We start from the raw sequence: 27,048 nt of genomic DNA on the forward strand, positions 1-27,048 counted from the left end.
ATTAGATCAAAAAATTCAAATCTGCTCAATTTCAATAGAATAAGGTGGCAGGCCAGCCTACACTACAATTACCCAAAATTTGCAGAAAAACATTACATTCCATAGACAACAGAACTGACACATTTTTAAAAACACTTCCCCAGTGATACGCTATCACACTACTAATAGGCCAATATGTATGCACAACACCACACTTTGATGAATTGAAGTGGGTCAAACAAAAATGTGACCGATAAAAATGGCGACAAATTAAATATATCAAATAAAAATCACATAATTTTGTGATACTGTACCTACATGTACATGTAACATGATTGTCAGACTGTACCTTCATCACATCTATAGATCTCCAATAGCCTATCATAATATCCCGAAAGATAAAACGCCAGGAAAAATAGCATTCATGCTTTCGATTTAACCAAGCATTAAAATGCTTGCATTTTCTCATCTAGAGATGCCCTCAAGGGTCAAACCGCTTCTTGTACTCTAACAGACCGAGCGTCACTCGTCTGTGACTATTATCCCCTCATCCTTCAGTACAGGGTAAAAGGGTGCACTTTAAAAGAGGGTGGAATTTAACCTATTGGATTCTCAGACTAAGTTTTGACTCAACTTGTATGTAATACAAATGAGGAGCACCGTTGGGTGTCTCGTGCTAAAATTAACCTCATCAAAATACTGGATGCGGTGACATATTTTGGCAGTACGTGTATCACAATGCGTGTTTAGCATGTATTGGCACCTTCCTTCAATACCTTCATTTGCCAATCAGTGTTTAAAATTTCCTACACATAATGTACTTCATTGAAGCTGCACACTACTAAGTACGGTATGCTCTTTTTTCACAATCGGGGCCCTTATGCACACTACTAAGTACGGTATGCTCTTTTTTTCACAATCGGGGCCCTTATCTTTAACCCCAGAGCCATAATTGTAACCTTTGACCTTTTCTTTAGTAAACTCAAGATCCTTACATGCCTAGAGGAATACATTGGTACATGTTTTTTTTACATAATTTGAGGAAGTTTGAAATTTGACTCTGTACAAAGTTTGATGACCCCCCGACCGCCCTTAAAAGCTACCTCGTACATGTAGCACATGATATCAGCTACCTATGGTAGCAGTACAGCATTGCCACCCCCTTTTTATTTTTATGTAGCAGTACATTAATAGCACTGCCTCACTGTACAACTACTGAATATGCACAGCATTATAAAAATAGAGAAGAAACAAACTGTGCATATTTTATCTGAATTAAACAGTGGCAAGACAGCATGTTGCGTACCTACTGTGATGTGAAACAAGCGTTTTGTTGCTATTCATAGACGGTACCTGTATTCATATGACTTGATGACTATTTTGATGAACAAGTTTAGAATAACCTGCTGGGTAATCTAATAGGAATGTAACTTGTATAAAATTGATACATAAAAGTATACATGCTGAGTTTGTGATAGAATATTAGGCCTAAAGGGTAATGAGATGGATAAACAGCATTGTCAAACAAATACTGTCTTCTTCCTGGGCTGCCGTCACTACTGACGAGTGACGACACTACTGACGAGTGACGATTGACTACCATCTGGCTGCATCTCCTTCTGAAGCCGTTCTGTTCTGAGCTAGACGTATGGCTGCACTGGGTTCATTCCTGTCCATTCTTTGATGTTGTCAAACTGTTGTTTCTTCTGTCGTCCTCTCTTCAATTTCCCTTAATAAACTTTTCATTCTGTAATTTTACCGAAGTGAACTCAGGTAGTACAGTGGTTAAGACTCTGGACCGGTAATCCAGCGACCGGGGTTTAATCCTCGCCGAGTGCCAATTTTTTCTCTTTCAAATTTTCATCCATGTCAGTTTGCTCGAGCCCCAAACACGTCATTTATTTAATGATTTCTCGGGCTTGCATCATCTATTCCCGATCCTCGAATACGGTATTTAATTTGTGTCTTACATTGTTTAACGCCCTGCTAGGGCAAAGCATATACATGTAGGCCACCTCCTTCCTCGTAATTTAATATATAATTAGTGGCTGAGACTAAATGAAAAAGTTATCACGGGAATTTAAGTGCCCGAGTACCGACTGTGAACTCAGGTAGTACCGGTAGTGTGTTAAGACTCTGGACCGGTATTCCAGCGATCGGGGTTCAATCCCCACTGAGTCCTGATTTTTTTCTCTCTCAATATGTCAGTTTACTTGAGCCCCAAACATGTCATTAAGTTAAAAACCATGGTGTTTTTAAAATGCAAATGGATGAACATACACCAGGACTTACTCGAGAACTCTAGCTAAGAAATTGCACATGATAGTTACGCATTCGATGCTAGTGCGTTGCTATCATTTTTCAGTCGGACAGCGGTGCAATTTTTTGCACCAGAGGTTATTTATTCTGTAAATGTTGAAATTTGGATGAATTTTATTTTGATGAGTCAACTCAACTATATCTTTTGAGCAAGATTTACCTATTAATTTTGGACAGTCTAAAATTTTGCTGAAGTGTAATTTTAGCAACATTTTTGATGCAATCGCCTGTTGTGATCGGCTGTGTTTACTTCTGAACTTCCATTGCTTTACACGGTGTCATGCTTCAATGAATCCAGCTAGATTTTGAATGCAATGGTCTCTAGCCTAGATCGAATGTGAAGCCATCGGCAAGCAAATTCTTTTAGCTAGAGTAGACTTCTCAAGCAAGGCGGGGTCGCAAAGAACTGAGAAAAAAAAAAACCAATTGATGCAGGAGTTCAGTTCAAAGTTATAAAAGATATGGTACCGGTAAATATTAGTTCACCACGTAAACTTGTATGGCTCAAAATTCGGACCACTCGCCATTAAGTTTACTGCTTTCTGTGTTTTGAAATTTGTTGATGTTTTAACGATCCCCGATTCCCGGTCGATTATTTTAGCTGTGTCACGTCACATGCATGACGCTGGTGGGTACCAACCAAACTTCAGAAAAAAAAACCTCGATCGCCGATAACGATGTGATATGGGACTTACATAGGATTACACAGAGATATTTCTTGCCAAAATTTGACCATTTCTAGGCAAGTTGGCCCTACTTTGTCTGCATTATGTGAAAAAGGACAGTCTTAAGTAAGTATAAGTGCAACGCTTTTGATGTTTTGATGTTTCGGGAGACTGGGAGGGATCATAATAAAAAAATGATGGAGCCTATTCTTGACTGTGTAATATTCCTTCACCACTTGCACATTGCCGTACGGTAACAGTCTTATACGATGGACAGTATCAGTTTGTGACTGAGGACATCGTATAAGTTCCTTGTTTTTTGTACTAGGTAAATATCATGCATGATATTATAATTATATACTGTATCTGACAGCATTTAATAGTTGTAAAGATATGGCATACCCCCCCAAAAAAAAATAAACTGGAAGTTCCGCTTCCTTGAAATTAAAACACTTGAACTTGAAACATTTTTTTAAATCAGACAAGAAAATGAATGGCATGCCTTGTAACTTAATTAAAATGGCGAGTATTTCAAAGAAGTAATTCCTAAAAAGTAACACTCCTGCCTAGTCCGAGGTGCTCTGACGATAACACTCCGATCGCCAGGCAATCTATGTTAGTAAGTAGGCCAGTAGTGGGACAACGAAACCGCTACGTGAACGAGCCAACTCCTGCCATGCAAAGCACAATACTTATAGGTTAATGAACGCGTATTACTTATTGGGAGAGAAATTAGACAAAATAATGCACGCGTGCTGATGTTGATGCGTCTAATGCACGAGCCCGAAGGGGAGTGCATTAGACGATCAACATCAGCACAAGTGCATTTATATTTTGTCTAATTTCTCGAGCAATAAGTAATACAAGTTTATTAATCTATTTCATACACGAGAAGAAAAAAACAAGTGATTTTTACTTTTTTATATAACAAATTATCACTAAAAATGTTGGAAAACAGAACCAAATCTAAATGCATCAACCCGCCTGAAAAATGAATCAATCCTACGTGACGCGAACGCGCGAGAAACACTGCGCGCAGAACGCGGAGCGCACAATATACACAATCAATGCATGTTTCGTACTTTTCTAACAGCTTTTCTGATTGGCTGCTTTGATATAAGAGTGTATGAATACATGACAAGACATGTACATTGTGCTGTCAATATACTCACCGACAACCTTCTCTGCCTGAGTCACTTATTTTGGGTTTCAAGGACAAGGTATGGGATGCACTCATGCACTGCAGCCAAGCTCGTTCAATCACTCAGATGAGAAACGAGATACCTCCAAAAGCTTCCTGTTATTTCTTAATCCAGATACGTAAGGTACATAATACAAATACATATATATCCCAACAGGTTACAGATATCAAATAGACGAAGTACGAATGTTTATAAGCAAGAGGATTTGCTGAAAGCTGCAATTTTGACAGCGGCAAGCTGCTCAAGAAAATCCCTCTCTGCTCCGAAAATGGCGAGAATTGCCCGGAAGTGCATTTTCGTGAAGAGGGCGCTATTCTTTTAAAAAAATTGGTCGCAGGCAGGGCTGATAGGTCGCAAGCAGCATTGAGGATCAGGTTGAAGTGAATGACCGAGAAATGAATGCACCTCTGAATTTTTGTGCTATAGGCCTAAGTATTGTGCTTTTCATAATCATGAAGTTGAATAAAATCGCACAAAGTTATTCGAGGTGTTGCACAAAATTGCAAAAAATGGCAAAGTCGAATGACAATTATTTTACGCAGTTTGAAACAATTTTTGTGAAATTTTTGTCACTTTAATAGTTTGATAATTTAGGCCAACTCTCTAAAAATAATTTCTTGGCTAAAGAACCCTTTTTTCTGTTCTATACTACGAACACTTGAACTCTTAATTAAGGGTTCCTTCAATGTTTTACACTGGTTCTACAAAGAACCATTTTCTTGGCTAAAGAACCTTTTATTTTTTGTTCTACCATGGGTTCTTTGCAGCTAGGACAAAAAAGGTTCTACGTTGCACCTTTTTATCTGGTGCTATCAAAGATTGGATGAAGTAGTGTGATCTCAGCAGTAGATAGATAGGTGGTGAAGTAGTGTGCTATCAGCAGTAGATATGTGATGAAGTAGTGTGCTATCAGCAGTAGATAGGTGGTGAAGTAGTGTGCTATCAGCAGTAGATAAGTGATGAAGTAGTGGTGATGAAGTACCGTATCAACAGTAGATAGGCCTAGGTGATGAAGTAATGCGCTATATCAGCAGTAGATAGGTGATGAAGTAGTGTGCTATCAGCAGTAGATAGGTGATGAAGTAATGCGCTATCAGCAGTAGATAGGTGATGAAGTAGTGTGCTATCAACAGTAGATAGGCTATGAAAAGCAGTATAGGTTAAGAAATATAGTGCTATTAGCAGTAGGCCTAGATAGGTGATGAAGTACCGGTAGTGTGCTATCAACAGTAGATAGGTGCGGAAGTAGTGTGCTATCAACAGTAGATAATAGGTGATAAAGTAGTGTGCTATCACCAATAGATAGGCTATGAAAATCAGTATAGGTTAAGAAATATAGGCCTAGTGTGCTATTAGCAGTAGGCCTAGATAGGTGATGAAGTAGTGTGCTATCAACAGTAGATAGGTGCGGAAGTAGTGTGCTATCAGCAGTAGATAGGTGATGAAGTAATGCGCTATCAGCAGTAGATATGTGATGAAGTAGTGTGCTATCAACTTTTAGATAGGTGACGAAGTAGTGTGCTATCAACAGTAGATAATAGGTGATAAAGTAGTGTGTAGTAGATATAAGCAGTAGGCCTAGATAGGTGATGAACTAATGCGCTATCAGCAGTAGGGGAGAGCGGGGAGTGTTCGCCCTATTTTTTTCTGTCCAGCCTAGCGATGTCAATTTTAAGGTTAAGGATGACCTGATTAGCCCATGTGAAAGCCCTATGTCTTTATAGCTATATATGACCACAATCTCAGAACTATAGGCCTTACAATAGCAACAGGATAGAGCAAACAAAAAAGTTTTGCAAAGTGGCGAACTTGCCCCATATTGGGTGGGGCAGGTTCGCCCATATGGTGGGGTAAGTTCACCCTAATCACAAAAAAGGTTTAAACATTGCATAACAATAACAAATTCAATGCAAACATTTAGTAAGAGTATACAGGGCATTAATTCTCTTCTGGGGAGTCACTAAATTTGTTGCAGGGGTCGGGTCAGGGTAAAATGGAGGGGTCCAAAGTGAGCTTAAACGTATCATGTTTACAACTTCGGGGAGATTATGGATTAGGACATAAGCGGTGCTATGAGTAATACTGATACCACGTAACTTTAAAAAACACGCTTTTCAGTAGTTTTACCTTGTTTAATGGTGTAATTATCAAAATTATGCATAATACGCTGATGGGGCAGGTCCGCCCTCCAGTTTGGGGTAAGTCCGCCCGGGGAAGATATAGGGCGAACATGCCCCATCCTCAAAAGGGCGAACGTGCCCCTTGTGCACATTTTTGTATTTTCTTCAGGGTATGCAAAATACAAATTGAATAAAGAGTTTATAACTGCATTAAATCTTTCACAAATCCCATATGTTCCCAATACAGATTTCCATTAAAACCATATGTATTAATGTATCAATGATAATACAACATTATTAATGCAAGAAAAAATTACGTTTTGGTGTAATTTTTTTGTTTTGGCTGCAGTTCGATGAACACGTCCCTATATGTCGCGTTATAGCTAATATGAGAAGTTTATAAATGCCCTATGTCACCTAATTTTACCATCACCAAATTCCCCGATAGCCGTAGAGCTGAGAAACAAGGGGTGGGCGAACCTGCCCCTAGGGCGAACACTCCCCGCTCTCCCCTATAGATAGGTGATGAAGTAGTGTGCTATCAGCAGTAGATAGGTGATGAAGTAGTGTGCTGTCAGCAGTAGATAGGTGATGAACTAATGCGCTATCAGTAGTAGATATAGGTGATGAAGTAGTGTGCTATCAGCAGTAGATAGGTGATGAAGTAGTGTGCTATCAGCAGTAGATAGGTGATGAAGTAGTGTGCTATCAGCAGTAGATAGGTGATGAAGTAATGCACTATCAACTTTTAGATAGGTGACGAAGTAGTGTGCTATCAGCAGTAGATAGGTGATGAACTAATGCGCTATCAGCAGTAGATAGGTGATGAAGTAGTGTGCTATCAGCAGTAGATAGGTGATGAAGTAGTGTGCTATCAGCAGTAGATAGGTGATGAAGTAGTGTGCTATCAGTAGTAGATAGGTGATGAAGTAGTGTGCTATCAGCAGTAGATAGGTGATGAAGTAGTGTGCTATCAGTAGTAGATAGGTGATGAAGTAGTGTGCTATCAGCAGTAGATTGGTGATGAAGTAGTGTGCTATCAGCAGTAGATAGGTGATGAAGTAGTGTGCTATCAGTAGTAGATAGGTGATGAAGTAGTGTGCTATCAGCAGTAGATTGGTGATGAAGTAGTGTGCTATCAGCAGTAGATAGGTGATGAACTAATGCGCTATCAGCAGTAGATAGGTGATGAAGTAGTGTGCTATCAGCAGTAGATAGGTGATGAAGTAATGCGCTATCAACTTTTAGATAGGTGACGAAGTAGTGTGCTATCAGCAGTAGATAGGTGATGAACTAATGCGCTATCAGCAGTAGATAGGTGATGAAGTAGTGTGCTATCAGCAGTAGATAGGTGATGAAGTAGTGTGCTATCAGCAGTAGATAGGTGATGAAGTAGTGTGCTATCAGTAGTAGATAGGTGATGAAGTAGTGTGCTATCAGCAGTAGATTGGTGATGAAGTAGTGTGCTATCAGCAGTAGATAGGTGATGAAGTAGTGTGCTATCAGTAGTAGATAGGTGATGAAGTAGTGTGCTATCAGCAGTAGATAGGTGATGAAGTAGTGTGCTATCAGTAGTAGATAGGTGATGAAGTAGTGTGCTATCAGCAGTAGATTGGTGATGAAGTAGTGTGCTATCAGCAGTAGATAGGTGATGAAGTAGTGTGCTATCAGCAGTAGATAGGTGATGAAGTAGTGTGCTATCAGCAGTAGATAGGTGATGAAGTAATGCGCTATCAGCAGTAGATATTAGGTGATGAAGTAGTGTGCTATCAGCAGTAGATATAGGTGATGAAGTAGTTTGCTATCAGCAGTAGATAGGTGATGAAGTAGTGTGCTATCAGCAGTAGATAGGTGATGAAGTAGTTTGCTATCAGCAGTAGATAGGTGATGAAGTAGTGTGCTATCAGCAGTAGATAGGTGATGAAGTAGTGTGCTATCAGCAGTAGATAGGTGGTGAAGTAGTGTGCTATCAGCAGTAGATAGGTGATGAAGTAGTTTGCTATCAGCAGTAGATAGGTGACGAAGTAGTGTGCTAGCTATCAGCAGTAGATAGGTGATGAAGTAATGCGCTATCAGCAGTAGATAGGTGATGAAGTAATGCGCTATCAGCAGTAGATAGGTGATGAAGTAGTGTGCTATCAGCAGTAGATAGGTGATGAAGTAGTGTGCTATCAGCAGTAGATAGGTGATGAAGTAGTTTGCTATCAGCAGTAGATAGGTGACGAAGTAGTGTGCTAGCTATCAGCAGTAGATAGGTGATGAAGTAATGCGCTATCAGCAGTAGATAGGTGATGAACTAATGCGCTATCAGCAGTAGATAGGTGATGAAGTAATGCGCTATCAGTAGTAGATAGGTGACAAAGTAGTGCGATATCAGCAGTAGATAGGTGATGAAGTAATGCGCTATCAGCAGTAGATAGGTGATGAAGTAGTGTGCTATCAGCAGTAGATAGGTGATGAAGTATACTGGTATTGTGCTATCAGGCACAGCAGCTAAAGGGAGTATCCCATCATGCATTGCACTCTATCTGCTTGCTCCATAGTAAATAGGCCTACATACAAAACATAGGCCTAAGTATGAGTAGCATAATATGAATTTGTGAGCTATATATTTTTTCAAACAAAAGTCTTAACTCCCCTGATCTAAGCGAGTAATTAAATGTTGAAGTGAGGTATTTTGTGTACACTTTCAATGCGGCATGTGCAGTTCTACTATGGTACCGCAGAGAATGATGGGATACACCTATCAGCTGCTGTGGCTAGCTGATGAAGTATAGTTTGCTATCAGCAGTAGATATGTGACGAAGTACTGCTATCAGCAGTAGGCCTATAGATAGGAATGAGAAAAAGTGTTTTAGAGGTAAATGTTAGCTTTTGTGATGATAGATGATGAAATAGTGTGCTATCAGCAGTAGATAGGTTAGGTGATAAAGTATAGTGTTATCAGCAGTAGATAGGTGATGAAGTAGGCCTACGGTTATGAAAGAGTGTGCTTATGATCTGCAGTAGAAGTACTGTGCTATCAGCAGTAGATGGGAATGAGAAAAAGTGTTTTTAGGGGTTAATGTTAGCTTTTGTTCGGTGTAAAAAAATCTGATTGGATGAAGGGAACACTTGAGGTTCTGCTCTGATCGGGTCGGAGGTGGAAACTGTACATGCATTTAAAAGAGAATCGTTTTGAGTCAAACCTTCATTTCATGCAATTCAAATTTCAATCTGACTCAAACTGTTAGTTAGTCTGACTGTAAATTTAAACCCACAAGGACCGTTCACAAACACGGGGGGGGGGTATGCAAAACGGGGGCCTTAATTACCGTAAAATTGGGTAACTTCGGTCAGCGGGGTAACTTTGGTCGGTCAAATATATTTTTCTAAATTGTCATATTTTCGTACAGCAATATTGTTTTTAGTCATAATTATTTGGTGTCAATTTGTTAAGAAATATATTTTGAAGAAATAATAGTCGGGATTTTTGACCAAAAATGAGCATTTTTTTACATTTTTTTCAGAAAAAATAAAAATCGATATTTGTGAGCAAGGATGTGCATGTGCTCGATTAATTTTGCAAGGGTTCAAATGTCACAAAAAACAACAACTTGCCCATACAGCGAAGATCAATTTTTTGATTTTTTCTTTCTTAATGGAATGTAGGCCTAATACTCTGACCAAAGTTGCCCCAAATGCGGGGTAACTTTGGTCAGGCTATTTTTAACCCCTAGGGCACCCTTACAAATTTATTAAAAATCTTTTTCAACTTCAAGGTGTAGAAGGGAACCCTATAATGTCATAAAAAAGAGATAATTAGAAATATAATTGGTTTTGTTTGGAAGCAGTGGTTTAAAAACTGGCTCTGAAAAGTGCCCAAAGTTACCTAGTTCACCACGTTAACTTGTATGGCTCAAAATTCGGACCGCTCGATGGACAGATAGTATCAGTTTGTAGGCCTATTTGTTAGCTTTTGTTCCTTAAAGTTACCCCATTCAATACGGTGCAAGGGGCCTTTAAAAATCACCTTATAATTTTTCTCATGAACATGAGTTTAGACTATTTTCTATGAAAATAATTTTAGGTCCGAATTCCGGCAGAGGCCCTGAAATAATAGGCCCCTATTTGAATGTTTCTTTCTGCATCACACCCCCCCCCCTTACAAGTGTTTGTGAACGGTCCCTAACCCGAATTTGATCAGTCTGTCATGTCTGTGTCCGACCTCCCCTGGTGGTAACCAATCAATTAGGTAATTGCTAAAATGTATGCGATTGAAGATTATTGACACAAGTTATTCACTTAACTTAAACATCTTTTATCCTGAAATGATTTCGTCATTGCAGACCAAACTAATGAAATATTTACATATCTATCTTTTTTCAAACATGGTTATGTATTGCATACAAAATTCGTACAAAATTTGCAAACATAAATAACCCTGACACGTATGCAAAAAAGTGATTGCTAAAAATAGGCAGGGATCTTGAAATGTTTGGGTGGCATTCCACACCGATGAGCTGTTGATTTGCAGCTAATTTGTATGTTAAATGTCGCCTGTCAGTTGAAACCATGTTGATAGAATAGCTTGATAATGTGTGAACATTGCAACCAACCATGTGATTAATGCATTTAATGTTTCTTTTATTCAAAACAAGTTGAATAATTGTCGCTGGTGCTGTGCACCATCCGAATCGAACTCGAAGTCATCCTGCGTAGGCTGCTACGTGCATAATATTTACTGCTGCTGTACCGTGTATTTGAGTATAAGCTTAACCGCACTCTGCCTGATGAAGTAGTTTGCTACGTGTTAATACATTCACTTTTCTACATGTCTGCTTTATCTTGATGCTTTGTACAATTTAATAAGCTAATTGTAAACTTTTATACCGGTAGCGGTACCAACCAAACATAAATTAACATTTATTGAAAGTTCAACTCAACTTCAAGTTAGACTAGTTAGAGTTTGACTTTGACGCAGTCAAGATGGAAGAAGATAGAACAGAAACAACAGTAACAACAAGGGTCATCCGGCCTTTCAAAATTATTGCAATAATTCTTGCAATTATCGGGGCCATACTTCTGATAGTAGCAATAGCAAGTTCTGTGTGGATTAGAGCTGTTGGTTTCTATCAAGGACTTTGGCAGGAATGTTTTAATGGCACCCGTGTTTTGACAACGCCATCTCCTGGGGTGCCGTTACCAACTGGAGAGCCGATAACATGTTACAAAGCGATGTCATCAGGTACTTTTTTTTTTCCTTCTCAATAGAGGTGTTTGTTGTGAGCATTGTAATGTTAAGGGGGTAGTACACCCCTGGCCAATTTTGTGTCTATTTTTGTATTTTTCTCAAAAATTATAGCGCATTGGTGACTCCTGCACTGGAAATTTTATTTCAGCACAGACAACAGTTGTGGAGTTACAGTCAAAATGAGGGAAAACCAATATTTGATCAATAAATCAATAACTACTTGCCTTGAGTTGCTGAATTTTCAGTGCGGTGGTTGTAGTCCTTGCCCCTATAAATATACACATCTTACTTGTCACCAATGTGCTATAAAAAGTATAATATTTGAGGAAAAATGCAAAAATAGGCACACAATTGACCAGGGGTATAGTACCGTACCAGGTTTCGATTTAGAAAATAAAATTTACATGCACAACTCTGATTTATTCCTCAAAATGGGCTAAATAACACAAAATGTTGCATGCACAGGCAAAATTCTACATGCACAGAGCTAAAGATACATGCATTTGTGCATGTAAGCATGTAAAACCCCTCTAAATCGAACACTGTATAGTACCCCCTTAATTGTTATTGTTTGTTATTTACTTTATACATGTAGTGATGTACTACTAAAGGTGACCTGATATTTGGAAAATCAAATTCTTTTCAACTAAATACATATTCCAAAATGTCATCCCTTTCAAGCACTATGCAAAAAGAACATGTAAATGTTTTTGGTAAATGTGACCTTAATATCGAATTACCAATATATAATGTCAGCGAGAAATTGGCAGTCTACTACATGTACATGGATCAAAGCCATGGGTTCCTACATGTACAGTTTGAGGGCCGATCTGAGGGCTGATGACACACATTCGATGGGTGTAGCAGTCTACAGTGTTTTAAAATGATTATCATCATGATCATGTACCGTAATACATGTATATTGATTTCAAGTGAAATGCCCTATTTTTCTCAGTTCCGGTAGGTAGGCTACCGTACCATATTGAAATTAGAAGTTCCAACTCGGTGTATTTCTGAAGATATCATCAAAAAACTGTATACTCAGTCTCAAACGTGGTATACCACAGTTGAGACTAATTCGACAGTTTTTTGATGATTTCTTCAGGACTATACTGATTTGGAACATTTGCCTAATTTCATTATGTAAAATGAGAAAAATATGAGCTTTCACCTGATACCAAAATCTGCATTTTGTGGGGTAAAGTGGGGAATGAGGTTGTCAATCAGGTTTAACTCTTTGATTCACTCGGTCGGACAGCCAGGAACATTGTCCCTTTTTGCATTAAGCACATGCATGGCATGACAACCAGCTTGACGGAGGGTAATTGAACATTAGTCTGAATAAATGAGTGAATGTTCTTAGTCATCCAGTAGTTTCAAACAGAGTTTTGGAATTAAATCTAATACTGGAACTTACTTTTTGCAACTATTGCGATGTTGCGTCTGGAACCACCAGACTTCATCATCACCAGTCTGGTGGTTCCAGACGCAACGTCGCAATAGTTGCAAAAAGTAAGTTCCAGTATTAGATTTAATTCCAAAACTCTATTAGTCTGAATAATCAGTCTCAGAACAAAATTTATTAAATTACTGACATGATCGTGTTCTGGGTCTGAACTGTTTGCATTCAAAATCTTGATTGCAAACTGGACAATAGAAGCACATGGTACCATTTCACAGCTTTTTAATCCCTATTCATGTTGCGTGAATCACTCTATGGACCATCCTTCTGATACTAGAGTGTTTGGACAACTGGAACAGTTTTGACAGGTCTTTTGTCTGTGATCTCTGTTTGTAAACAGACAAGGATCAAGGATGTCAAAATTTCATCCTCGCCGAATAGGAAAGTCACAGCACTAGCACGGCACTGATTGAACATGCACACATTTGGTATATGGTACGGTAGGCCTACAACAAGGTTTTGCCCCTGTGTGACATCAGCCCGACCAAGTCCAAGAAAATCTGGTCCCGTCAGGCGCCGACAATGGGAAAACTGGGGAAACAACTTTAATTTTTCTCCTTTCAATATATACGAACATTGGGCAAATCCACAGCCCCTTCAGAAGTTTGATCAAAATCCATTCATAACTTGATATTAAAATGGAGCCATTTGACCACATGGCTCTTGTAAGATCTGTGCTTCCATAATTTGAGTCATGCATGCAGATAATTTTAGAGTTTCCTTCCTTTAAATTACGAACACATGTGAAATAGTGAAATAAAATCCACCAAAAGATGCAGTAGACTTGCGGTTTACAAATCTGGATTTTCTTTGCTAAAATTGTAAATTATAAAAATAAGTACCTACACATGTACTTATACATGTACAGTACCGCGATACCGGTATCAAAGAGCACAAATCCTCAAAAGAAACAACATCTAGAGTGCAGAAATGAGCACATCTGTTGCTGAACATTGCACAAGGAATTGGTTAAGGGGGTACTACACCCCTGGCCAATTTTGTGCCTATTTTTGCATTTTTCTCAAAAATTATAGTGCATTGGTGACAAGTAAGACATATATTATGGGGCAAGGACTACAACTACTGCACTGGAAATTTTATTTCAGCACAGACAACAATTGTGGAGTTACAGTAAAAAATGAGGGAAAACCAATATTTGATCAATAAATCAAGAACTACTTTTTGAGTTGCTGAATTTTCAGTGCAGAAGTTGTAGTCCTTGCCCCTAAAATAAACATATCTTACTTGTCACCATTGCGCTATCATTTTTGAGAAAAATGCAAAAATAGGCACAAAATTGGCCAGGGGTGTAGTATCCCCTTAAGGTCATACGATGTATTGTTGGTCGAAGCAGCAGAAAAAAGTAGTTCACAGCATCTTGCGAATGGTAGTGAGCTTTAGCAAAAATTGCTTTGCTCAATTCATAGCGAGCGTGTAGAAGAATTCAAGTATCACAGATACACTTTTGTAGGTCCTGTGGTTCTTGAGTTATGTTGTAAAGAGGGCTGAAACAACAACACTTTTAACTCTTAAAACAACAATAAATTAAGCAAGTTTTAAAAGTAAGTATATGATTTGTAGAATGAACAGAATAATATTTAATCACATTTATTTTACTACATTCTTAAATCGGCCTGGTTGCAAGCGCTATGGGTTGCAGCCTGCAGGCATGGCATGGCAGGTGTGTCTATTATTCCCACAATATGTAACTGGTATGCCTTAAAAAGTATACAATTTACATACCAGTGAATGGACTTTGGTCATATTAAAAGTCATTTCTATCCATAGCAACCAGCTCATCCATCATCATGTAGTGAAACTGTCAGAGTTGTTTTCAATAACATCTCTGTCATGGAGCACAAAATATCTTGATCATACATGTAGGGTTGCCATAATGGGCTATTCCAGTTGAAATCCATACACCCCCTATGGTGGTCATGACTTTCATCATCTACTCAGGGTGTGTGAATTTCAAATGGGGTTATCTGAATCAGAATGGGGGACTACGTACATTTTGAAACCTACAACCCATGTGTGGGATATTAAAGTCATGTCTTCCATGGTGTATGAATATCAACTGTAATAGCCCATTTTTTTAAGGAAAGGACTGTTGGGATGAATATGTGAAGTTGGCAACAGCCAGATGAAATTGTATGGGTGCTTTTCTAGATTTCTGAAGACACCCACTCCCATCATAGACCATTTATGGTCTATGCTCCCATGAGCCCTGAATGAAATCATTGAAAAGGGAAAAAGTATTACAAGTACAATGTAGCAGACTAGCAGGTTGTTGCCAGGGGTCGAAATAAGCGATAGCCCGATAGCTAAGCACCGGAGGAAAACGCGATCGCGGTTTTTGCGGCCGCAATTGCGTTTTTTGGGTGAAATTGCGTTTTTTCAAAATTTTTATTTTTTTTAAATTTTTTATTTTTTTAGACGTTATAGACCCTAAATTACTTGTTATTGAAGGTTGGAACCTCAAATACTGCTAAAAAAAAAAAAAAAAAAAAAAGATTTAAAAAATTCTGAGATTTTTGTTCAAAGCTGGATAAAGTTGTACATTTTAATTACTGTTGCTTCTATTGAACAGCCAGGGACATATTGAATTAACATGCATTGCTAGCTGTTCAATAGAAGCAAAAGTAATTAAAATGTACAAATTTATCCAGTTTTGAAAAAAAATCTCAAGAATTTTTAAATCTTTTTTTTTTTTTTTTTAAATTTTTTTATGTAGCAGTATTTCGGAGGTGCCAACCTTCAAAAACAAGTAAAATTAAACAAAAAAAACAAAAAAAAAATTTGTTTGCGTTTTTTTCGGGAAATCGTGTTTTTTTGCGTTTTTTGGAATATCGTGGTACGTTTTTTGGCTTCCAAAATCGCGTTTTTATCCGGTGCTTACCGATAGCCATGGCTATTAGGTTTTCTGTCGGGCTATTGGGTTTTATCTCCATGTAGCCCGTCGGGCTACAGGGGTTTTCATGCACGCAGAAAAATGAAAACATGTGAAAGAAAAATAAAAGCTTCGATCTCCAATATTTACGGCCTGTCCAGAAATTATGTAACATAAAATGCAATGTAACGACATTTGTTGAAGTGACGTCACCGTAGCATTGTAACATAATTAAAAAATAGAAATAAAATACCCTCCGCCGGCATAATTACACAGATTGCGATATTGTCTAGAACCACTGCTGCTAAGTTATTGCAGTGCTGAATGATGACACGTACATGAGTTGGAAAATTTTCTAATTCTAGGGATCGGAAAGAAATGCTTTGTGGGTGGTGTGTGGAGATATGCCATCGGTGAAATACGACACAATGATCGGCCGTAGAAGAAAAAAATGACAAAAAGTTGCCCTTGAATTATGTTTTATAGTCATCATACTCCAGTAATTCAATAAATATCATAATATTTGGCCTAAACTTGAACTCATTTGCAATGAAATGTCATTTTTTATTGAGAAATGCATGGGTTCCATGTGGTGCCAATGGTGTTGAATTCTGCACTTTACCGAAGTTTACTGCATTTTGTGGAATTCGGCGAACTTTTATGGCATAAAGCAACACTTTTATAGTAAGTAAACTGCTTGGGAAGTTTCTTTAAAAGCGAGATAGTTGGTTTATACAGGCGAGAATCGTGGCGTGAAAAGCGAGATCACATTTTTTGCCGGGCTTTAAAGGCCCATTCAGTGATTTGCTCATCCGGACGATCGTAAAAATCATCAAAATTCTGATTTTGGTACCTTTGTAATTGGCATAGATGTGCTAACATATCCTGCTAGTGGTTCGGTCGAAAGCCGTGTATTTTAGACAAAATAAAGCATTTGATGATTCTGGACTTTTGATACTGACAGTACAAAAGTCCGACTCGAGATCGAAAAGAAGCTCACTCTCCACCGTAACACGCGCTATGTATTGTTTCTACTACTTATTACATCAGTAGCTACTATTTTAAACAAAATACACAATTTTAACTGTTTTTCATATCTGAATTGACCGTTAGTTTGCCTCGGTGACCTTTAATTGCTTATTTTGTTTTCTACTACAAAAATTAAGCGCCTGTTTTAAATCAATTTAGACTCTACTTCCCCGTGTTAGAAACACTGGACTAGGAAGTTTTTCCAGTCAATTGGTGGCGACTGTACTGAAAATCTCGATTTTCTCGAGTCGATCTGAGTTGAAGTAGAAAACCTTTCTAAAACTTCTGTTTTTGACTAATTTGTCGATGTATTCAGGGGAAAAGTGGTTTAATGAAATTCTGTAGACTTATTCTTTATTTCTAAGCAACTCTGACAAATTTCCATTTTTTTTAATGTTCCTGTGAAATCACTGAAAGGGCCTTTAACTATTCATACCATGAATCTATACCGGTAACACATCATTCACCAAAATCACAAAATCTGATACCAAATTACCAATTAATTAAAACGGTACATTCAATACTTGACAGATTCGAGATTAAGAACCCTTCATTTTAGGATTTGAGCGCATATTTTTAACACTTTCAGGGGGTTCAGGGGTTCTGAGAACCCCTGGTTTTAAAACCTAGTGCTACCCCTGATTATGGGGGGGGGGGGAGGGTAAGGGTTACTCACTAATAACTGAATATTTGAACAAATGATTGGTTTGAATTGCGCAAAAACAATGTCTTTTTTCAGGGCTATTGAATTTCCTTCAGGGCTATCAGAAAAAATGGCTAGATAGCCCGGATGGCTATCAGGAAATGGTCCCTTATTTCTACCCCTGTGTTGCCCAATTGCAAGCATTGAACATACTCTTCAAGTCCAAATACTGTGTTTATAATTATAGTGTATAAAAGTACCAATGGTGGTAGCCTAATTTAGAGTCCGAAGTTTTCTGTTTTACGGAAAACGGAAGAAAATCACGGAAAATGACATTTTTATATGATGTGACAAAAATTGTTTAAAGATAAATGTTAAAAACAATCATGAGTTGTGTATATCAATTTTTATGATAAAAATACTGTTTAATAATAGTATTATACCAAAATAAAGGTATATTTCCAAGGCATGAACCCCCTATAGCCCTCCAAACATCGTAATAGTCGGCCTATTATCGTGAGAATATGCCAATCAGAGCATATTGATCGCGATATATTGAACAATTTATTGTAACATTAATATCATTGTTCATACATTTTAAGCTTTTATGACACGGATTTACAAATTTTACAACACAGATTACAACACGGAAAATGGATTTTAGAAAACGGTAAACTTCGGACTCTAGCCTAATTTGCAACCCTGATAGACATCAGAAAAATCTGTTGAATATGTGATGGTAATCCATTCCCATTTCCTATAAGCTGCTTAACCAAACCATTTGCTTGCTAGTATTTTGCTGGCAGGGTCTATGGATAAACAAAATATTGTTTTTACAAAAATGCAGAATTCAGTGTTCAAAATGAATCAAAGGGCGAAATAGCACAAACATGCTGATTGCAGAGACCTGTTAAGTTATTCTTGATCTAGACCTCATTGATTCTGAATGAATTAGAAACCCAATTTTAGAATTTCAGAACCACAATTTTATAGATTTGCTGATGTTGTGTTGCATCAACAAGAAGTGATGTGCATCTGACTAAACAGGAAGTTGTTATCCTGTCAGGATTTATTCCCCAAGTACTGCAGCCTTTCTAACACATTTCTGATATTCAATAAAATCACAGATATTGGAATATCTGTGATAAAATACAGCTCTTCTAATATATTACAGCTCAATCCGCTTCAGCAGTCAGCACATACCATGATGCTCATTGCTCACCATTTCTAGTCCGACGAATAGGACCTGTTTTTTTAGCTGCGTTAGCTGCGGGTAGCAGCTCTATAAGTCACCATGTCTCTCCGTTAGTCCGTCCATCCGTCCGTCCGTTAGTAACAAACGCTAAAAGATGCTGTTACGTCAACATCGTTTGTCGCATGGCTATGGTACTTGGTGAGGGGGAGGGCCTATACCGGCCCCATACTGGAAAAGAGTTTCGTCCCGAAATATGCTAATTAGGTCATTAAAGGGGCATTACACGATTTTCAACAATTTCTAAAAAATGCTGTTACGTCAACATCGTTTGTCGCATGGCTATGGTACTTGGTGAGGGGAAATTTGGGGAAGAGAATTAAGGGAAATTGAGGGAAATTCAGGTGAATCAAGGGAAATTTGGGAAAATAGAGGGAATTTAAGGGAAATTTGGGAAAATGAGGAGAAATTGAGGGAGAATTGGGAAGATTGAGGGAAGTTAAGGGAAATTGAAGAGAATTAAGGGAAATTGAGGGAAATTCAGGTGAATCAAGGGAAATTTGGGAAAATAGAGGGAATTTAAGGAAATTTGGGAAAATGAGGGAAATTGAGGGAGAATTGGGAAGATTGAGGGAAGTTAAGGGAAATTGAAGAGAATTAAGGGAAATTGAGGGAAATTCAGGTGAATTAAGGGAAATTGACAAGAATTAAGGGAAATTTGGGAAAATAGAGGGCAGTTAAGGGAAATTTGGGAAAATGAGGGGAAATTGGGAACATTGAGGAAGTTAAGGAAATTGACAAGAATTAAGGGAAATTAGGGATTTAACACTTGATGTCAAGGCGCTTTTTTCCCGAAAATCGTGTGGACATCAAAAGTGTCCGAAATCGGTTTCCGAACACTTTCGATGTCAAGACGCTTTTACCCTGAAAATCGTTTGGACATCAAACGTGTCCGAAATCGGTTTCCGAACACTTTCAATGTCAAGACGCTTTTTCCCGAAAATCGTTTGGACATCAAAAGTGTCCGAAATCGGTTTCGAACACTTTCGATGTCAAGACGCTTTTTCCCGAAAATCGTTTGGACATCAAAAGTGTCCGAAATCGGTTTCAACACCTTTGATGTCAAGACGCTTTTTTCCGAAAATCGTTTGGACATCAAAAGTGTCCAAATCGGTTTCGAACACTTTTGATGTCAAGACGCTTTTTCCCCGAAAATCGTTTGGACATCAAAAGTGTCAGGAATCGGTGTCCGAACACTTTCGATGTCAAGACGCTTTTTCCCCGAAAATTGTTTGAAAATCAAAAGTGTCCGAATCGGTTTCAACACTTTTGATGTCAGGACGCTTTTTCCGAAAATCGCTTGGACATCAAAAGTGTCCAAAATTGGTTTCCGAACACAATTTTTCAAATTTTGATTTTTTTTTTTGGTGTGGATGGAAATACCCTTTCTGGCATTATTTTAAGATGAGCGCCCTCAAAGGTTAAGCTCACAGAGGGGTTACAGGTCAAAATAGGGGTCAAACTTGAACCTGCTTCAAAGACACCAACAGTCCAACACTGCAAAATTGAATTCCTTGTCCCGCAGCGACCGCTACGGATCCGACGGTACTTGTTTCTTAGTTACCAACTATAGTAATATCACTGCTCATGCAGGCTCTGATTGCTCAAGAAAGATTGACCGCGAAAGTCCACTAACCGCCCCATCCGAGCGGTTACTGGACTTTCGCGATTCGTCTTTCTTGCGCCATGAGATAGTGGTCATAGTCTGAGCTGAACATTGTCTGGTAAATAAGAAAAAAAAAGGTCCTACACATCGGACTAACCATTTCCTATTTGTGGGGTATCTTTTATGTATAGACTGTATGGTAACACTAACAGGCTATGGTTCAGGGCAAAAACTGTAGCCTGGTGTTGTGATTATTTATCTCATTGGGCTATAGAGCTCTTGGGCCTGAAACAAGGCCGGTAGCCTGCTTATTTTCACACTTGAGTAATAATGTTCTTGAAATGCCTTGAATAATATTTTGTCTTTAAGAAACTGTGACCAGCAGATTGAAGTAAACTGCTTTTATATAGCCACCCTAACTGCATAGTGTAATACTCATCCTAAAGAAAACATCTTAACTAAACACAGACAGGTGTATACCTGGATAGTATTGAGCCAAAGCATTCAAGAGACACTGCTCCACTACACACTACATGTACATTTAGCAGTAGCTCAGTAGAGCTTATACTTTCAGGCTTTGTTGCTTTTAATAGTACAGGCCTACTATCCAGGCAATCTGACATAAATATTATTCAGGCATGCACAGCAGTTGTGTCAGCAAAACCCTTGTGAAAATGAGGTCCTGGTTTGGTACTTTTCACATGATTAACAGGGCATGTGCGTCTGGTAAGGGACCATGCTGAGAACTTTAATGTCAGACTGGTGGTAATTATGAGCTGCACAGAAAGTCTTCCCAAAAAAGTTAACTTCATAAAGGACCACTTTTCATACTACTAACGTAAATGGATCAAAATTTGGCACATGCACAAGAATTTTTTGGAGCAACACATTTTGGCAATTCTGCACCCCACCCCTAAAATCTTTCCAGTACCTAGGGTGCATTTTTATTTTTTTTACTAAAATCTTGAAATTGGCAGAGATGGTAACATCATTTTGTGCAAGTCAATTCCAAGACCCTGTTCACATTAGAAAATTTCGACGAAGATAAGTTAATCTTAATTAACTAATTAAGCATGCGTACACATTACGCTGAACGAAGATCGAACGAGGACATTGCACTATGCACATTTCATGCAAATTAACGAAGCTCGAACAAAGCTATAACGCCAGGCTATTATTAAAGCCGGCGAAGGTCACTTGTCACCTGATCACTTTCCTTCGTCGAACGAAGCGAGCGTACACATTACAAAATTAGCTTAGTCGAACGAAGTATTCCTTCGTCGAAACAACCTTTTTAGCTTCATTGAACGAAGCAATTTTAACCTTCGTTGATGGAAGAAAAGTGCGTACACATAAGGAACAAACAATTTATAATCTTTGTTCGAGGTTTGTCGAAAGAAGAAAATTTTCTAATGTGAACAGGGTCCAAGTCACAAGTCATTTTGTCCAAGTCGCAAGTCACTTGTCAATTCAGCACTTGATCATGGTGTGATATGTGGATGAGTATTCAAGATGGTGGAAATCAAATTGAGTATTACTAATGAAGTCCGATACATTATCATAGTAAAGCTTAGTAATGTCACACACAATGGTCACAATGAAAGTTCAAGAACAAGTTAGTTCAATTTGTTTTCCGTAAACATACAGCCAGTGATGTGTACCATGAATACAAACAATGACAGTGATAAGATTTGTGTCCCTCAAATACCAGTGTTCCAACTGGCCAGCTCTACATGTAAGTCACAAGTTAGTCAAGTCATTTTGCAAAAGTTGCAAGTCCAAGTCACAAGTCGCAAAAATAGTGACTTGAGTTGTGACTCGAGTCCAAGTCACACAACTCAAGTTTGCAACTCTGGAAATTAGTAAGAAATTCTTGAACCTTTGAGAGGGTCAGATTCACCATTATGTTAGTTTCATACTTTCTGCCGCTTGCTGCTGAGCGGCGCGACGCTTCATCATGCCGCTTCCACTTGTCTGCAAGCAGAGCGGCACATCGCTGAGCTGCAGCGGCATGACTCTGAAAGCCATTGTTGCTGCTAAGCACTGCTCCAAAATCATATTTTGTTCTTGTACGTCAGAGCGGCACCGCTCCCAAGTTGACTTGAATTCAACTCGCAGTGATGCTGCTGCTTGTCAAAGCGGTGAAGTGATCGATATATCAGCTTGCCGCAGATCACCGCCGGCGTTTCTGGTTTGACCGCGCAGTGAAGCAAAATCATCTTCCGAGCGGCAAGCAGGAGGAAAGATTGAAACCAGCATTAGACAAGCTTTCGTAGATATGCTGATGTTGTGTTGCATCAACAAGAAGTGATGAACATCTGACAAAACAGGAAGTTGTTATTATTTTTACAAGCTTAGGGAACCCAACAAACATGCCCCTTCCTTTTAACATTGCATTTTATGAGCAACATACAATCTTAAAAATGAAAATGTCAGGTTACTGTACTGTATATATACGTACAATGTCATATTAAATGCAGTTAGTATCAAAATTGGCTTTTTTCATTTTTCTCAGTAACATGATAAGGAGATTTCTTAGTCCTCCTATTTATGTGTCAAACATAATCTCAAATCTTGTGCAATTTACCTTAACTTAAAGGTTATAGCCCTGTAAACTACAAAATCCAGCCCCTCGGATTATTTCCTGTCTGAAATGTCACACTCAGAATCAAACATGAAGACAAGAAATTAAAAACCTACTTAAGTTTGCAACAGCTGAAAATGAAATGCCTTATGGGGACATAGAGATGAAATGAAAATCCAATCGCCAGGACTAAGGAAAATCTACAGGCTGATTACAAATGTACTTTACACAGGCTGCTAGGTAAAGGGTATTATAAAAATTATGCAACATAAAGAATATTTTGAGAACAGCATATATATATCCAAATTATGCTTTGGTCATTGAAAAATCTGTTCCATTAGACTCTTCAAAAATGTACCCTACAAAAATACATTGAACAATGAACATAGTCCAGTCCCAACATGTTTAGCCTGATGTGGTTTTGAAAAAAATTATATTTTGTTTAAATGTAAATTAGTCAATCGAAATAAAAACCATCAAGTTATACAAGGCGATGGTCAGATAGGTCGGATTAAGTTTTCTGGAAGAGGCCAAATGACTGAAATCAATCTGCTTCGGCCAAAAATCAGTCATTTTTTTTGCCAAAAACAGCCATTTTTTGGGCCAAAAAACAGCCATTTTTTTTGGGCCAAAAAACAGCCATTTTTTTAAAATGTCATTTATGTTTGTTTAAGGTCCAACCAAAAAGTAAATCATTTGACAAATGAACAAACAAAAAACAATAACAGCGGGCAAAAAATATAATTAAAAAATTAGTGCATTTCACATTTACTGATTTAGCTCAAAATAATTTTAAATTATGTATCACACACTTTACTATATACGAGGGGTATCAAAAAGTTTTAGAAATGCCCAGAAGTGAAAGAGCTATATCAATGAAATTTTGTCAGTGCAATCACTGGTCCTTATGTACACTATGGTGCAAAAATGGTCTCATAAGTATGTTTACTTTTTTTTACAGGAGCTAGATGTCACTACCTGCTTATGTAACCGCATAACCAGCAAAATAGAGAAAATTGAGGCATGCAGCATGATTAAGTTCCATTTTAAGGGTTACAGTGCCCAGAAAATCTGTGATGAAATAAAAATTCCTTTTCCAAAAAGCGACAGTGACATATCACAATCACCACCGAAGATAACTTTCATTTCATCATCAATTTTCTAGGCACTGCAACCCTTCAAAAGCAGGATCTTAATAATGCTGCTTGCCTCAATTTTCTCAATCTTGCAGTTTATGCGCAGTAACTGGGGCAGCAGGTTATTGGCATCTAGTGCCACCTGTACAAAAAGTAAACATACCTATGAGACCATTTTGGACCATAATGTACATAAGGACCAGTGATTGCACTGACAAAATTTCATTGATATAGCTCTTTCACTTCTGGGCCATTTCTAAAACTTTTGATACCCCCTCAGATTTTCATTTTCTCTTGAGGCAATTTTTTTCTTGGCTTTACACTTTTTACATTCCTTTGAAAATTCTTAATTTAAAACTTGCCACTAGCAACTAATGAAAAGGAAATCATTTATTCATGATCCATTTGAAATTTTCTTCAGAAGTGTGGCATGTGCTTCATTTGCTATGCACTGATTTTAACGCCCGGGATTTAAGGAGGCTTGCCGACTCTGTTGTGCTTGCAGGCATCATCAAACTTGTTGCATCTATATAGAGAACTATAAGAGCTCTTGAGAACTATATACCAATTCATGTGTGTTTTTAAAATAAAACTGTTTATTAAAAGTTCTTGTATAACTCTACAATTTTAATCTTCTAAATCCTCTTTGAAATTGAATCTTGCCATCATCACCAATGTTTTGTTGTATCTGCTTTATTTGCGATGCACAGATTTTAAGGGGGCTTGTTGACTTTCCTATGGTTGCAGGCATCGTCAAACTTCTTGCATAGAGAACTATATCAATTCATACATGTATGTAGACTTGTAAAATTGTAGGCCTACCATTTTAATCTCCTAAATCCTCTTTGAGATTGAATCTCATCATCATCAGTTTCTTCAGAAATGTAGTAATAGCTTCTTTTGTATAAAGAACTATACAAATTTGAATTCATACATGTAATATACATGTAGAACTAAATCTCCTAAATCCTCTTTGGATTTGAACCTTATCATCATCAGTGTCTATAGAACTGTAGTACCTATTGCTTCATTTGCAATGCACTGATTTTAAGGTGGCTTGTTGACTGTGCTATATATGCTTGTCCTTGCAGGCATCTTGCAAACTTGTTGTAAAGAGAATTATACCCATGCGTGTAGTTCTTCTACACCTTTTCAATTTTAATCTTCCTAAAATCTCCATTGAAAATTAAAAATTCTGATGATTACATGTATAAAGTATGAGAGTCATTCAAAAAGGTTCTACCTCCATCATCACATCTCTGTTATCTTACGTGCCAGCCAGTTGAAATTACCCACGATTATATACTATTAAATCTAGGCTACAAAATGATAGTAATTTGATGACAATGTGATTTGTGGTTGTTAAGATATTGGTTTTAAAGCGAATACAGATTTGGTACATCGGAAACAGTTAAAAACTGAAGCCATAAGTTTAGTAAACTTCATATTGTAGCTGTGGGTAATGTCCATAAAAAATGTTTTCAAGATGTGGTTGTCCAAATGCTTACTCAGGATAAATATTTTGGTCCAATTTGAGCTCCTTGATATGCTTTGGGACTTCAAAACAAAATGAAATGTGTTTTATATGAGAAGAAACCATGGAAGGCTTCAACAGACACACAAACGTTGGTGACATTTGCCAGATTTCGACTAGACCATGTTGAAGGGTAATTCTTAATTACGTCTTATTTAAGCAACGGATGCATCTTAATGTGGAAATAAGATGAACAGTTTGTTAAATAATTACAAAATACAAAAACTGTGCATAAGACTTATTTGATTTTAACTTATGAACCAATTTTATGACTTAAATCAACAAATGCTGAATCGAAGTCCACAACCTATGGAGCCATGAAGCTAATTGAGTATTTTAGTTATGGGCTTATTATATTTTAGACAGAAATTGCATGTTAAATATTTTTGTTATTCACTCATTTTATTTATTAAATGCATATTTCATTAAAAACAAAAAGTATTTCCATTTAAATTCAGTCCAAAAACGCACAATTTTTTTTACCGTAAAATGATCAAGCAGTTGTCAATACTAGCCTTTTAAAAATGAGGAAGAGCCCATGAAAAAAAAAAGATCGACCTACCAACCCGGCCTCCAAATTTTTGTCTTGGAAGGGCAACCAAACAATTTTTTTTTTGTATTACCGGTAGCAAGAATACATGAGGAAAGATATTGTGTCATTCACTCACCATACTAACATTGTACAATGTTCATTTGTGGCTAAATTAATTTCTTATTCCCTAGCATCACACATATATTCCCCTGGTACCTATCCTCCTATTCTATTGATTGGCCTCAGTGCCTTGTCCAAACATACCAGACCTGTCATAAGGATGCTATTTATAATTAACGACTTGCAGATTGAAAATCAGTGCGGGTTATGTCCTCATGCACGGCTATTATAGGACAATCATTATTTGAAGAATAAATAGCTCTTATAGTCTTTTACATTTTTGGACAGGAATGAGGCTTTGAATGTGATGTTTGGAAGGTTTTTTTTTTTTTTTTTTTTTATTTCAAACTCTAATGGTGACCCGCAGGTCAAATTGCTAGAATTGTACATTAAACACACCTAAACACTAAACAGACACAATGCAATTTGCAGGCAGCAGCTTAATCAGTGCCAATATTGCAACATTGAAACAAACAACTATACAAACATTAAATCCAACCCCACCCCATCCCCCCAGTAGGCAATGAGGATAAAGTGCCTTGCCCAAGGACACAACACGTTGGCACGAGCGGGGCTCGAACTCACAACCTATGGATTACGAGTCGGGCGCCTTATCCACTCGGCCACACATGCTCCACAAATGGTCCCAACGGTCTGAAAACAAATTATGTGGAAGCAAGGCAATTCACTATGTGAAGTGTACATGTATGGGTGCACTTCAAGTAATGATGTGTTAATCAAA

General features: G+C 37.8%; 2 protein-coding genes across 2 annotated transcripts in view; one reads left to right on the forward strand and one right to left on the reverse strand.

Annotated features, from left to right (window-relative positions):
* The window catches only part of LOC140167440 (uncharacterized), a 163,215-nt gene extending 158,779 nt beyond the window's left edge, over nt 1–4,436 (reverse strand). The window contains 1 exon segment of the mRNA XM_072190746.1: nt 4,136–4,436. The gene's annotated coding sequence lies outside the window, so the exon portion shown is untranslated.
* A 6,315-nt stretch (nt 4,437–10,751) lies between these two features.
* Nucleotides 10,752–27,048, forward strand: part of LOC140168035 (p53 apoptosis effector related to PMP-22-like) — a 56,558-nt gene continuing 40,261 nt past the window's right edge. The window contains exon 1 of the mRNA XM_072191340.1: nt 10,752–11,512. Within this exon, the coding sequence (XP_072047441.1) occupies nt 11,254–11,512 (259 nt within the window). The 5' untranslated portion in view covers nt 10,752–11,253. The remainder of the gene's footprint in view (nt 11,513–27,048) is intronic.

Source organism: Amphiura filiformis, chromosome 13 (genome assembly GCF_039555335.1).
Source record: "Amphiura filiformis chromosome 13, Afil_fr2py, whole genome shotgun sequence".
Lineage (NCBI taxonomy): Eukaryota > Metazoa > Echinodermata > Ophiuroidea > Amphilepidida > Amphiuridae > Amphiura > Amphiura filiformis.